Raw genomic sequence first — 12,816 nt, 5'->3', positions numbered from 1 at the left:
AGGAAACCAACAACAGCACATCTTCAAGATGGCGAGGACTGAAAGATGTGCTTCACCTCACCTTAGGGGTGGAGTTGGCAGACCTCCTATTCTCCTAAGTTTTCCCGCCGGTTTTCTCGTGCAAAGTGGGGGTGTAAACTGGGGGCTGCCCTCTGCTGCTAGTAGCAGAGGCTGGGGGGTCGCATTACAAATGGAGGCAGGCATTTGAAGCTTCCCCCTCCGAGATCTGGCCCAATCTGGGGGAGAAGGTGTGACACCTCTGCCCAGGATGTGCATTGTTTCTGGTCCCAGAGAGCAGGGGCTCTATACCAAGAGGTCCAGAAATCTGTCTGGTGGTGGCTGGCTGCCTACAGTCGGTTAAAGACCACACAAGGGTTAGTAGTTTTTCAGGGGGCACCTCTGAGGTGCATTCTGGGTACATGGTAAAATAAATCACACTGGCATAAGTGTGTATTTATTGAGAGTAGTTTGGTACCAAACACTCCTGTGTTCAGTGAAGCCATCATGGTGCTGTGGAACTCGAGTTGTCGAGTTTCCAGCCCATGTACTCTATATGGCTTTACTGGCACAATATTAAGGAATGAACCCCGACATTGTAGGGGCATATCTGGTCATTCAGATATGCCCTCACCTGTGTTATAGCACACCCTGCCTTAGAACTGGGAGGCCTGCTAGAGGGGTGACTTACCTATACCATCAGACAGTGCTAGCTGGCATGGCACCCAGGCAGGGTGCCACGTCGACTGTCGTTTTTCCTCTCACAGGGGCTTCCAAGGGCAGTAGCATGGTCCCAGTGAGAGGGGGGGCCAAGGGGACCCTCTTCAGCTCCCAAGCCCTAGGTGCCCAGGGTACCACTCACTAGGGACTTCCAGAGGGCAGAAGTACTAATTGTGGATATGTTTTTAGGGAAGAAGCACTGGCACAGGGGACCTGGGTGACAGGGACCCTGTGCACTACAATTGAAACCACCTCAAAACCAGGCAATAAGTGGGGCGCTAACCATGCAAAGAGAGGCACTTTCTCACATCCAGTCTTTTGCCTGTATGTTTAATTCTGCTAGTAGATTAGGTAGGAAGTCACTTCTGCACATGCTTACTCTATATAATAGCAATTGTGTTTTTGTATCTTGCTATGGTGCAGGTTTGGGGGGGGGGGGGATGTGTTGATTCTTGCCCTTTAAAAGTTAAAGAGAATACATTATATGGTCACCTTTCATCTGTGCCCCTAGGCTGCCCACATTTCTCTTGCCATGAAGAGCTTGGATTGTCTTATGTAGAAGACAGAATTCCGCTCTCCCTGCTTTTGCTGTGGATCTCTGTTTGGTGCAACTCCCATATTAGCTTAAATGGAGTAATAAAGTTATTTTATCCTTTGTGTACTGTAGCAAATCTAGGTGGCTGAGATGAACAAGTTACTTATCTTCGATAATGCCTTATCTAGTAGAGACACAGTCTAGTTGCGGATTACTTACCTTAGAATTCTTCAACAGTACCCCTGGGAAAAGGGCGTCGTGCGACTCCGTACTGATGTCGCCCACATATGCGACGTCACCGGAGTTCATATAAGCCCCTGCCCGACAAGCTAACGTCCGTTTCTTCTGTGACTATTTACCATGCCAAAAACGCAGAGCCATCACAGAAACTGGCGGCAGCAACAGTGTCATAAAAAGATAAATATCTCTTTGAAATAACAATTACGATGTTGAAATGCACAGTATGTGAATACCAAGAAAGGGATCTTCTAGGTAAGATGGAAACAATTCGCAGAACGGGGAGGACGGGCGGGTCGGAAAAAAACCTAAATCTGTAGTTAGACTGTGTCTCTACCAGATAAGGCGCTACTGATGGTAAGTAACTTTTTTATCTGATAGAGACATCTAGCTGCAGATTCCTTACCTTCGAATAGATACCCAAGAAATACCATCCCCAGAGGAGGGTCTGCCAACTGATCGTACTAAAAATCCCTGAATAGAACTAGTGGATCTATAAGAAGACAGACAAGTCCAGACACTCTTATGGAAGTTAGGTGAGCAAGAGCATTCACTTCATTTAAGAAGTGTGGCAAGAACCACAGACAACTTCGGCGTGGGATCTGGAGGGCCTTCGATTGCCGGGAGCACTTGTGCTGTTCCATGGTGAGAACTGTGAAACTTACTTATTAGGGGACCTGAGCAGGCGGAATGGAAGGGAGGGGGGTGAGTTGAATGAATAGCGAAATGTACGGACTAGGTGAGCTTGCACCATTAGCTAGTTTGTTGTATAATGCATGATGTATTTTTCACTGAAATGCTAATAAATATTATATTTAAATGAAAAAAAGAAGGAGAAAAAACGAACAAGCAAGCAAAGTTATAAAGACAGTTAAAAGCATGGGAATAGAGTTGCCCATGGCAAAGGAACAGAAATGTGTCTGTAGACAATATTCAATATAAATACAATGCTGACCCATGGTTGGCTGCAAGTTGGGAACCCAAAGGCAACAGAAAATGCCACTCAGCTATAAAGCCGTGACCAAACCACCATGTCAGTCAAATATACTCTGCAAAACACAGAAAATGGGTCCAAGAACCGAGCCCATGGGCAGATGGGGCTCGGAGGGCCAGAGGCAGCAGCGAAAGCATTAGAGGCAAACCTGTCCTGAGAGACACCGAGAAAGGAACCTTAGAATAGATCCACTTTAGAGGATCATGGATTAATGCAACCATCAAAAAAACTGCGAAGACAAGAACAAGTATCTACAAGTGCAACACTGGTGTGGGATCAATCAATGTTTCGAATCCATAGAGGTGGAAAGAAGAGCTAGAGCATACATAGCGACTAAGTGAAGACAAGACTGCAAGATAAGGATGAAGGGTACCTCCACGTAAGCTATAAGTAGGCCCTAATTACGAAATGCAGCATAGCACATATATAGATATACACGTACACACAATAACCTCCATGCATATTGATATATCGATGATAAAAGAAGCTATCACCTCACTGAGAAACATGCGTAGTATTGGGGGGGGGGGGGGGGAGAGGAGGAGAAGAAGGAAGGAGGAGGGAGGAGGGAGGAGAAGAAGGAAGGAAGAGGAGGGAGGGGAGGCAGGAGAAGAAGGAAGGAAGAGGAGGGAGGAGGAGGGAGGAGAAGAAGGAAGGAGGAGGAGGGAGGAGAAGAAGGAAGGAGGAGGAGGGAGGAGAAGAAGGAAGGAGGAGGAGGGAGGAGAAGAAGGAAGGAAGGGGAGGGAGGAGAAGAGGGGAGGGAGGGGGGGGAGGAGAAGAAGGAAGGAAGAGGAGGGAGGGGAGGGAGGAGAAGAAGGAGAAGGAGAAGAAGGAAGGGAGGGGAGGGAGGAGAAGAAGGAAGGAAGGGAGGGGAGGGAGGAGAAGAAGGAAGGAAGGAAGAGGAGGGAGGAGGAGAAGAAGGAAGGAAGAGGAGGGAGGAGGAGAAGAAGGAGAAGGAGGAAGGAAGAGGAGGGAGGAGGAGGAGAAGGAGAAGAAGGAAGGAAGAGGAGGGAGGGGAGGGAGGGAGGAGAAGAAGGAAGGAAGAGGAGGGAGGGGAGGGAGGAGAAGGAGGAAGGAAGAGGAGGGAGGAGGAGGAGAAGGAGAAGGAGAAGGAGGAAGGGAGGGGAGGGAGGAGAAGAAGGAAGGAAGAGGAGGGAGGGGAGGGAGGAGAAGAAGGAAGGAAGAGGAAGGAAGAGGAGGGAGGAGAAGAAGGAAGGAAGAAGAAGGAAGAGGAGGGAGGAGAAGAATGAAGGAAGAGGAGGGAGGAGAAGGAGAAGAAGGAAGGAAGGAAGGGGAGAAGGAGAAGAAGGAAGGAAGGAAGAGGAGAAGGAGAAGGAGAAGGAGAAGGAGAAGGAGAAGGAGGAGAAGGAGAAGGAGAAGGAGAAGGAGAAGGAGGAGGAGGAGGAGGAGGAGGAGGAGAAGGAGAAGGAGAAGGAGAAGGAGAAGGAGAAGGAGGAGGAGGAGGAGGAGGAGGAGGAGGAGGAGGAGGAGGAGGAGGAGGAGGAGGAGGAGGAAGGAAAAAATAAATAAATAAGACTAACTAGGTCAAGGTAAGAGGCTAACCCATGAAGGCTTAGAAAAAGGCACTGAGCCTCATCATCCAACGGTGACGCATATCCAACAGAGCAGAAGCAGACTGAAGATCGGACAAAAGTAGAACACTTAGTCTTATTCTTATAAGGACAAACCCCACAAGAGGAACAGTTCAAAAATTTAACCAAGCAATGAAAGCGAAGCAACAGAAGAGATGTAAGCTAACTGAAAACAACAACTGTTGATTAGAGGAAAAAATGTCCTACAGGAAGCAGGGGTGCGGAGACATCCAAATTACCGAAAGTATAAGGGCAACTCTCCTATAGCCCCGATTATACCAAGGTACAGAAAACCCAGAATTGGGTTAAAGATATGAAGTACTTAATACAGTTGGATATTGTTTATGAAGAAGAAACCCCAGCAATAAAAGGTAACACATAGGTGTAATTGAGTAACCGCTGAGGGTAGGCTATTAGGACACCGTACAGAACAAAATGAAAAGAGTTGTCCATATAGAGAGGTACCGAAGGGAATAAGCAAGCCAACAAAGAAACTAAGTCCAAGAGGATGAAACCATAATGATTTTGGAACAGTTTTAAGTAACAAGAAATCCACCAAAAGGTGAACGAGACATACAGAAAAAGAGAACACATTTAAGGAAAAAAATGTAGATGTCAATGCCACACATGCGTATGAACTCTGAAAAAAGGAGGTGTTTGTGGCAATAAGGGAAAAAGACTTGCCTGAATGCAATAAGTGAGTATGACAGATGTCCTAACAGGAAAAGTCAGAGCAAGGACAGCAAGACTGGTGTTAGAAGTTGGAACTTAAGTACTACCACACAAAGAATGTGGAGGAAACCACAAGCAAGACAATCAGCAGGGCGGAGGACGAAAACATTTTTTTTTTTAAACCCATGTGAAAATCAAAAGAAGAGAATGAAATGTGTGCACCAGAGTAGTCCATTAAAAGTGCACCCTGCTGAAGAAGAGCGAGAAGCTAGCTAACGAAATGAAGGGCACAGAGAAAAGAATGTCCTAGCAGGAAATAATGGCCAGTCCAGTAGATTGGATAACAGAGTAAAGACTCTTGCATGTGTGCCACAGCTCCAGGGGAAATAAAGAGCCTTTGGTAAAACATAACTAAACAAGAAGGGTAGCAGAAAAGGTGCTTCCTGTAAAGACTGAGGAGAAATGAGAGATGCACGAGAAAGGGATCTCATTGAACAAGCTATACAGAAACTCCCCTGGGGGAGAAAAGTGAAAGGTCCCTATGAGGGATACTAAACGTTATTTATTAATGTGCAGTGTCGGGGTAAAAAGTTCCAGCAGTTAGGATGCAGGTCAGAGCTCGTAAACTCTAGACCACAAGTGACTCTGATAAGTAGTGCAGAACCATAACTTGTCAATGACAGTGTAAGAAGGATAAGAATAATACCTACAGGAAGCAAGAATACCACACCGGGTGTCATCAGTTGATGTGATAGAGAACCATGGACACCACAATGGAATGAGAACCATGGACACCACAATGGAATGCTCAATCGAGAAAGAAATGAAGGACCAACATCCCCCATACAAACTGAAATGTGTGGAGTTAGGGAGACAAACAGGAGCAACAGCAGAGCTAAGTTTATGTTCCAGTCCGACTTTAGCGAAAACACCGCAAGGCAGAGTCGGCATGAGCACCGAAAAGGTGGGTGCCATCAAAAGGCATGTCAAGCAAAGAGGTCTGAAGAGCCTCAGATAAAGCAGAGACGCGTAGCCAGGCACAACGACATAGCACCACTGAAGAAGCCATGGCCCGACCTCCTGAATCACTGGTATGCAGTACAATGCACAGAACACATTGCCTAAAGATCACCCTAAACCATATGGGTAGCCAGTGCATTTTCTTTAAGGACTGGAGTTGCTAATTTAGCTGCCACATTTTGAATTGTCTGCATCTGAAAAACAGCATAATGAGATGCACGGATATAAAACATTCCTCTAAGTAAAGCTCTTCCGCTTGTTAAAACTTTGCATACTCAAGGGCAGTGGGGTTCTTAAATGTTTGACTTTTGTGGACCCCCACAAATTATTATTGGAATCCTGAGACCCCATACTGAGTCATTATTGGATGTCGGGGACCCAGGTCTAAGCAATTTCGATAATTGAACCACAAAGCAATACAGAAAAACATTAAGCAATACAGAAACAAACATTAATCAAACAATTGCACGAATGACAAAATATTATATTTAATTAAAAAATAATTAAAACATGTTTAAAGTACATCAAAATTTTAATGAGAAGGTTAGAGCTTTTATTTCCTCTCAATTGATATACCACAGAATATTTCTGCACATCTGGGACCTTGGAGAACAGTTAAAATAAAAATTTAAGTCTGGTTTTTAAACTATATAGCCACTTATCCGAGTCAAACACTATTAACGTACATATGACTTAAAGCACCACTATAAGATAGGTTTTGAAACAGAAGGAAAGATGGCAAGGCACATATGTGAGTAGTTTAAAATCATCACTTTAAGGATACCAGAGGCTGTAGTATCCCATTACGCGCAGCCCTCAGACACGCCATTCATTAGTAGCAGTCCGCAACGAGAAACTAGCATTGGCATAGCCAATAGGTCTCATCTTTGGGACCTTATAAATGTGTAGACCGAGCTATTGACTTTGCCAATGTTATCAAGCTATGCTGTACAGCATTGTGGCTGCTATGCAGCATGTTGAAAAGTTATAACAAAAAATTATTAAAAGCATTTTTGTTACCTTATGTATAAACAAGAAGGCATTATGTACAACTGTACAACCCAATTAAAAAAAGAATAAACATTTTTACAAAAATTGTCCTTGCAATGCTGGCAAATTCTTCCTGGCTGTTCTAATGTTAAAGTGGTGCCGAGTGATGCTGCGGTGGTGCCGAGTGATGCTGCGGTGGTGCCGAGTGATGCCGAGTGATGCTGCGGTGGTGCCGAGTGATGCTGCGGTGGTGCCGAGTGATGCTGCGGTGGTGCCGAGTGATGCTGCGGTGGTGCCGAGTGATGCTGCGGTGGTGCCGAGTGATGCTGCGGTGGTGCCGAGTGATGCTGCGGTGGTGCCGAGTGATGCTGCGGTGGTGCCGAGTGATGCTGCGGTGGTGCCGAGTGATGCTGCGGTGGTGCCGAGTGATGCTGCGGTGGTGCCGAGTGATGCTGCGGTGGTGCCGAGTGATGCTGCGGTGGTGCCGAGTGATGCTGTAGTTGTGGTGTTTAGGCGATTCTTAGTAGGTGGTGCTGAGTTCTGTTTAGTTGTTGTTGTGTTGATGCTTGTTTGATGCTGAGGTGATATTGTGCTGTAGGATATATTTTTTAGGAGACTGCAAAAATTACACAATAAATCATGTATGTGCCGAAAGGCAAGCTCAAAGGAAAGCACTGCTGAACGTTTTCCAGCTTCACCTGTTGTGTGAAGTGTGGGAAGGGTGGGATTAATGTATACCTAAACCACTACATTATTTCAACTCGCAACTGCGACATTGAACAAAAAAATATATATATTACATTAAAAACACAATACAACTTACAAAACAGTATGCTCCAGGGCCAATTGAAACAGCAGATTGCACCACACTGCGAAACGGCAACAAGCATTGGCATAGCTAATAGGTCTCGCTTTTGGGACGTTATAAGTATTTAGTTATGCAGCACAATATCCTTGGTGCAACAACATCAACTGTTGCATGGCTAAACACTTATAAGGTCCCAAAGGCGAGACCTATTGGCTATGCCAATGCTTGCTAATATTTATACAATCTTTAATGGCTTATTTAACATAAATATGTGTCTAAGTGTTTCTTAAAGGATTATGATAATTATAAATATCTTTAATGGGTTTTATTATTTAATATAGATTAATTATATGTTATTTTGATTCTCAATATTTTTGTTGTCTATATTCTTGTACTTTACATGACATGTAGGTAAAGTTGATATTTTGGCTGTAAATATTTTGCCAGTTTTGTATTTGCATCGCAATTATTTATGGTTTATCTTTTATCATACAACCTTTCTTGAGGGGGACCGTAACACAATTACCGGCCCATCAATTACTGTTTCCCAGTTAATTTCTCATTTGTCTGGAGGACCACAGGGGTCAATTTGTGATCCCCATTAACTCTGCTTGCCCTAGAGTTACCGGGACACCTGCTTTTGGTAATTTGGGGAGAATGGGTAGGAGTGGAACTGATGGGGTTGCCAACTTGAATGAAAATTTGACCATGTGAGGAGGGGGTGGGGCTTGGTGCCAAGAAATACCCAAGAGGCACCCCCCGCACCCAAGCCCCCCGTCCAAAAACAACAAAAACCTTGCAGAGGCTGTTGCCGATGTCCTGGGGTGTTTTCACACCCCTAAATGGAAGTGGGCAGATCAAAACCTCAGAAAACAAGCTGGAAATGCACGGTCTACGGTGGTTTTCAGCTCATTTCCCTCTCTGTGTGATATCGGCTCCTCTCTGAGTGACAGCAGTCAATATCATGTGTCACACGGTGCCACCGTGTGAGTTGGCAGGTCTGGGGCTGGCACAGGGGACCGGATAATCCAGCCTATGTACTGTCACAGAGGAGCTATAAAACGATGGATGGAATGCTCTCCAGAGGAATTTCCAGTCTTAGACAGCATTGGCTGAAGCGCTTTCCTTTTTGCTTTCCCATTGAAGAGACAGGCTAGGAGGGAGCTGAGAGCCCAGTTTCTGTCAAAAGATGACCTCTGCTGCTCTATGCAGCACGTGGGCGGAGGGAGATTAATTAAAAAACCTGGATGAGGTTTGTGACAAATCAGTCAAACATATGCAGGTCACAGGTGAACGAAACAAAGATTAATAGGAGAGCAGTCAGGGCAACACCTGGTGTAACAGCGACACAACAGTGTTTAGGGTACAGCGCCACCTACAGGGAGCTGGCAATCGATGCCTGCTTCTGGTGCAGTACCTTTTACACAAAGATCGCGCAATGGCTTGCCAGGACAGGCATCGCAAAGCTGCTGAGGATTTTCAATCTTTGCACGAAGAACAGTTTTTAGCATTGTTGGGAAACAGAGCGAAACGTGCACGAGCAGTTTTAATCAGCTGCTGCATCTCCCTAGAAGGATCCTGCCAAGAACTCTAATGGGCAGGCGGCGAAGAAAGGAGCAGAAAATAAAATGAGCAAACTTAGTGATGAAAACGTGGCCCTAGAGGTCCGGGCGATCTGACCTGGAAGACTAACGAATAAAACGTGTGCTTCAAAGCAGTTTTAAAGGACTGTAAAGAGTGAAAACAAGGCAAGCAATGGTTGCGTGGCCGTGAAAGTGACACGGCTGCAAAAGTGAAAGTAATGGCAAGCGATGCGGAGGAAGAGATAAAGGCAGATGGCGGCTGCGAGCGTGCACGCAAGCTTGAGGCCAGCAAAAGCCTGTGGGTAGCGCTTTGGAAACCCCCTTACTAAAAGTCGAGCAAGAAGCGCATGCGCCGCTCTAGGCTCGACCTAGAAACAGCCACAAACAAATACAAGGGGAGTGCTCCAACAGACCAAATGTATTTTTGCTTCAGCGCCACCAATATGGATACCATTGTTTTCACGTATATTTTGCAGCTTCGCCTATTTTATATAATGTCTATTTGGTTTGGAGTGTAGTGGATATATGTGGTATGGAGTGGAATTATGCGAGTTGTATTGGAAGTTGCTGCAGGTGGTTAAACAAGCACTTGTGGGTTTTCAATTCTTTAGGCTATTTTCCACATGCCAGCTGATGGTGAAGCGTAGACTTTTTTCTTTGAAGCAGAAAGGGTGAAAAAAAAAGAAGAAAAAAAAAAAAGGAGAGTCTGGTGTTGTGGGAGAGGGATTAATCATTTCTAGCTGTGTTTTGTAATGCGTAAATAATGCGCTTTCAAAGTGAACACTGGAATAGCTCTAAAGATCGCTCGTGACCTGCATCTGTGTCTGTTTTCAGAATGTAAAGATTCAGTGAAATGCCCTTCACAGGATGGGAAGCTTCCCACTGCAGGAGGAACCTTGTTTTCAAGTAGTAAATATGTTTGGTATTGCTATTAAGCCTGATTCTGTGTTCTTTTTGTATAGGTTATTTTTTCAAAAGTAAAAAGTTAACGTGAGGCAGAGAATAAAGAACACACTTACATTTTGCTACAGCAGAGGCACAAACAAAAGGTTGTTGTATTTTATTAACCCTACATTTAAAAGATAACCAATGTGCGGAAATGTGGAAGAAAGGCTGTATTTCTTTTTTGTAGTAGTTTATTTGTTATATACTTTTCGCAGATTAGAAAGAGCGCTTTTCTTTTGATTCTTATTTATGTATTTTAATTGCTAGACAGTCGAGGGGTGGTCTGAAAACGCCACCCGCAACCCAAGGGGATTTCAATAACTTGTGGAACCTTTTCATGACGTCCTATTAGGGTGATCCACATTATTGCAGTGTATGCAACAGCATATTAATGAACAGTCCCCATAAAAACAAACACAGCTGGGGCTTATGTTGCATGAGGGGTGGGAAAACACAGTCCTCGCAAAAAAGGTGGGCCTGCACAGCAAGACTCAAGAAAAATGTGAAAGTTCCAGCGATGGGTGGAGACTGCCCAGAGGAGGGTGGAGAGGGAAACTGTTTAAGTGCCAGGAGCAGAAAAGCGTTGCAAAGGGAAAACAAGAAACAGAACGGGAGATACGTCTGTAATAATAAAAGATGAAGCGTGGCAGCCAAGTACAGGGGGCAACAATAAACTGAGGGGGAGCTGCAGCCGCAACAATGAAAAATGAAGCGCAGCAGCCGGCAACAAAGTAGTGTTTACGTGAAGCCTGTATGGCACGCATCACGTGCACAGAACGGTCTGAGGCAGTGCTAAAGTAATGTGGAGGGAGGGGTGAGGGATGGGGAGGGGAGCAGCAAGCAACGGAGCAGTGGTGTGGCCGCAATAATAAACACGCTGAAAGTAAAATCACGTGCATGCGACGGTCTGAGGCAGTGCTAAAGTAACGTGGAGGGAGGGACGAGGGAGGAGGCAGCAAGCAACGGAGCAGGTGGTGCGGCCACAATAATGAACACGCTGAAAGTAAAAATAGTGCATCAGACAAACCATAAATAAACAAACGAGTAAGACGACATGTAATAAGGGAAATCCCATGGGAGTAAACCAAACAGCGGGACAAAGACAACACAGAGACCATAGAAAAGCAAGATTGTACGAAGGACACTACAAGGAACCAATGTAAAAAGGTGAGCATGCACTTATACCACAGAGTAGATTAGAGCACGTCTCGAAGGGACCGCGCATGCGCTGCCTAGGCTAGACATAAAACCTTTTTAATACCAAATAAGCCTATGCTTCCAGTTTAACCGAGAGGAAAGTGTAATGTTTTCAGTTGTAAGAAAATACCCAAGATGGAGAACTTCTACAAGAGGTAAATACCTTACTTGCTAATCATGGTATTTATTCATTAATAATAAAATGTAATATTAAGCTCATCCTCTCACTTCAAAAGGAAGGAAAACTAATAGAAAAAGGCTATTCAGAAATATAGCCATGTGATCAGATTTCCCAGAGAATATTGGTCCAATAAGATGTTGGTAAGATATTGTAATCCATGCAATAATGCAAAGGTCAAGGTTACTTCTATGCAAATCTCAGGTCCTGGGACATTTCTCACATAGGTAGCCACAGCCACAATTACTTTTGTGGAATGGGCCCCAAGAACTACCAACAAAAGGCTAGTTGGCATTTTAAAAACAGCCTACACTTGGATATGAATGTTGGAATGAGCTCATCTATATCGAATCTTTCAATTAAAAGTAGCAAATTGTTTAGTTAAAAGAGTACTGATAACAAAGCATTAGTGATATTACAGTTTGAAGAGACAGGGAAATGGTAAGAGCTTGGAAACATGAAGATCTTGGAAAAGAAACACTTAAATATTTTGGCAGAGAATAACAGGAAAGATTGAGAACAGAAATCAGATGAATGTCAGAACAGAATAGGCAGTAATCCTTTTACCTCTTGTAGGACTTTTAAGAGCTCTTCCCGGATCTTAAGTGCTGGCAAACTCCGATCAGGAAGAGGAGAAAGCCATTCCTTAATCGCAGACATTGCTCCGCTATCAATGAAGGTGTCCTTCAAATCCTGCCTATAAAACAGAACAAAAAAGACAATCTCACAAAGACTGGAATACAAAAATGCTGGAAATACATGCATAGCTAGAGTAGAAGATTATTCTAAGGTACTTAACAGGAGCATTACTTGGCTAAATGATTGTAGATTTTATTTGATGACCTGAACCCTTCAGATAACTAATTGAGGAGAGATTATGGAATCTGTAACTATGGCTCATGTGCCTTTCAGGAAGCATGGATATACAATAAAGGACAAGCCTAAATGCTCCATTCCTTTATTAAGGAAGGCATACTGTTCCTGTTATCCCTGCCATAACCAATCTACGAGTGACTTCAAAGCCAAACACTCCTCTCCACAAGCACAATTTTAGTAACTATCCTCATCATGCCCTCAAAGCTTTTGAAGCTTGGTTGAATTATACCATTCAACACATGCCTAGTCACATTTCACCTTGTATCAACCCTAGGTGATGACTTCCCCACCCTTTTCTTATCCCCTTGACACTGATAACACATTTCTTGGTAGCACAAACCTCTCCAACATTCAGAAAACCGGTTTCATAAAACTTCTTCCTGAACCTTGCTGCCTCGCTCAAACTCACAATGTACATCAAGACCCAACACAGTTGCTTCAAAACTCATAATCCTGGCAACAAACAATCTCA

The 12,816-nt window shown here is 44.3% G+C and overlaps 1 protein-coding gene across 4 annotated transcripts in view; it reads right to left on the bottom strand.

Moving 5' to 3' along the window:
- Window positions 1-12,816, bottom strand: part of IWS1 (interacts with SUPT6H, CTD assembly factor 1) — a 304,114-nt gene that overhangs the window by 112,913 nt on the left and 178,385 nt on the right. For all 4 annotated transcript variants that reach the window (XM_085634665.1, XM_085634666.1, XM_085634667.1 and 1 more), the window contains exon 9: window positions 12,036-12,165. In XM_085634665.1, the coding sequence (XP_085490791.1) occupies window positions 12,036-12,165 (130 nt within the window). The remainder of the gene's footprint in view (window positions 1-12,035; window positions 12,166-12,816) is intronic.

The sequence above is a fragment of the Triturus cristatus genome, chromosome 11 (assembly GCF_964204655.1).
Source record: "Triturus cristatus chromosome 11, aTriCri1.1, whole genome shotgun sequence".
NCBI classification, from domain to species: Eukaryota; Metazoa; Chordata; class Amphibia; order Caudata; family Salamandridae; genus Triturus; species Triturus cristatus.
This window is presented reverse-complemented; position numbering and strand designations above follow the sequence as displayed.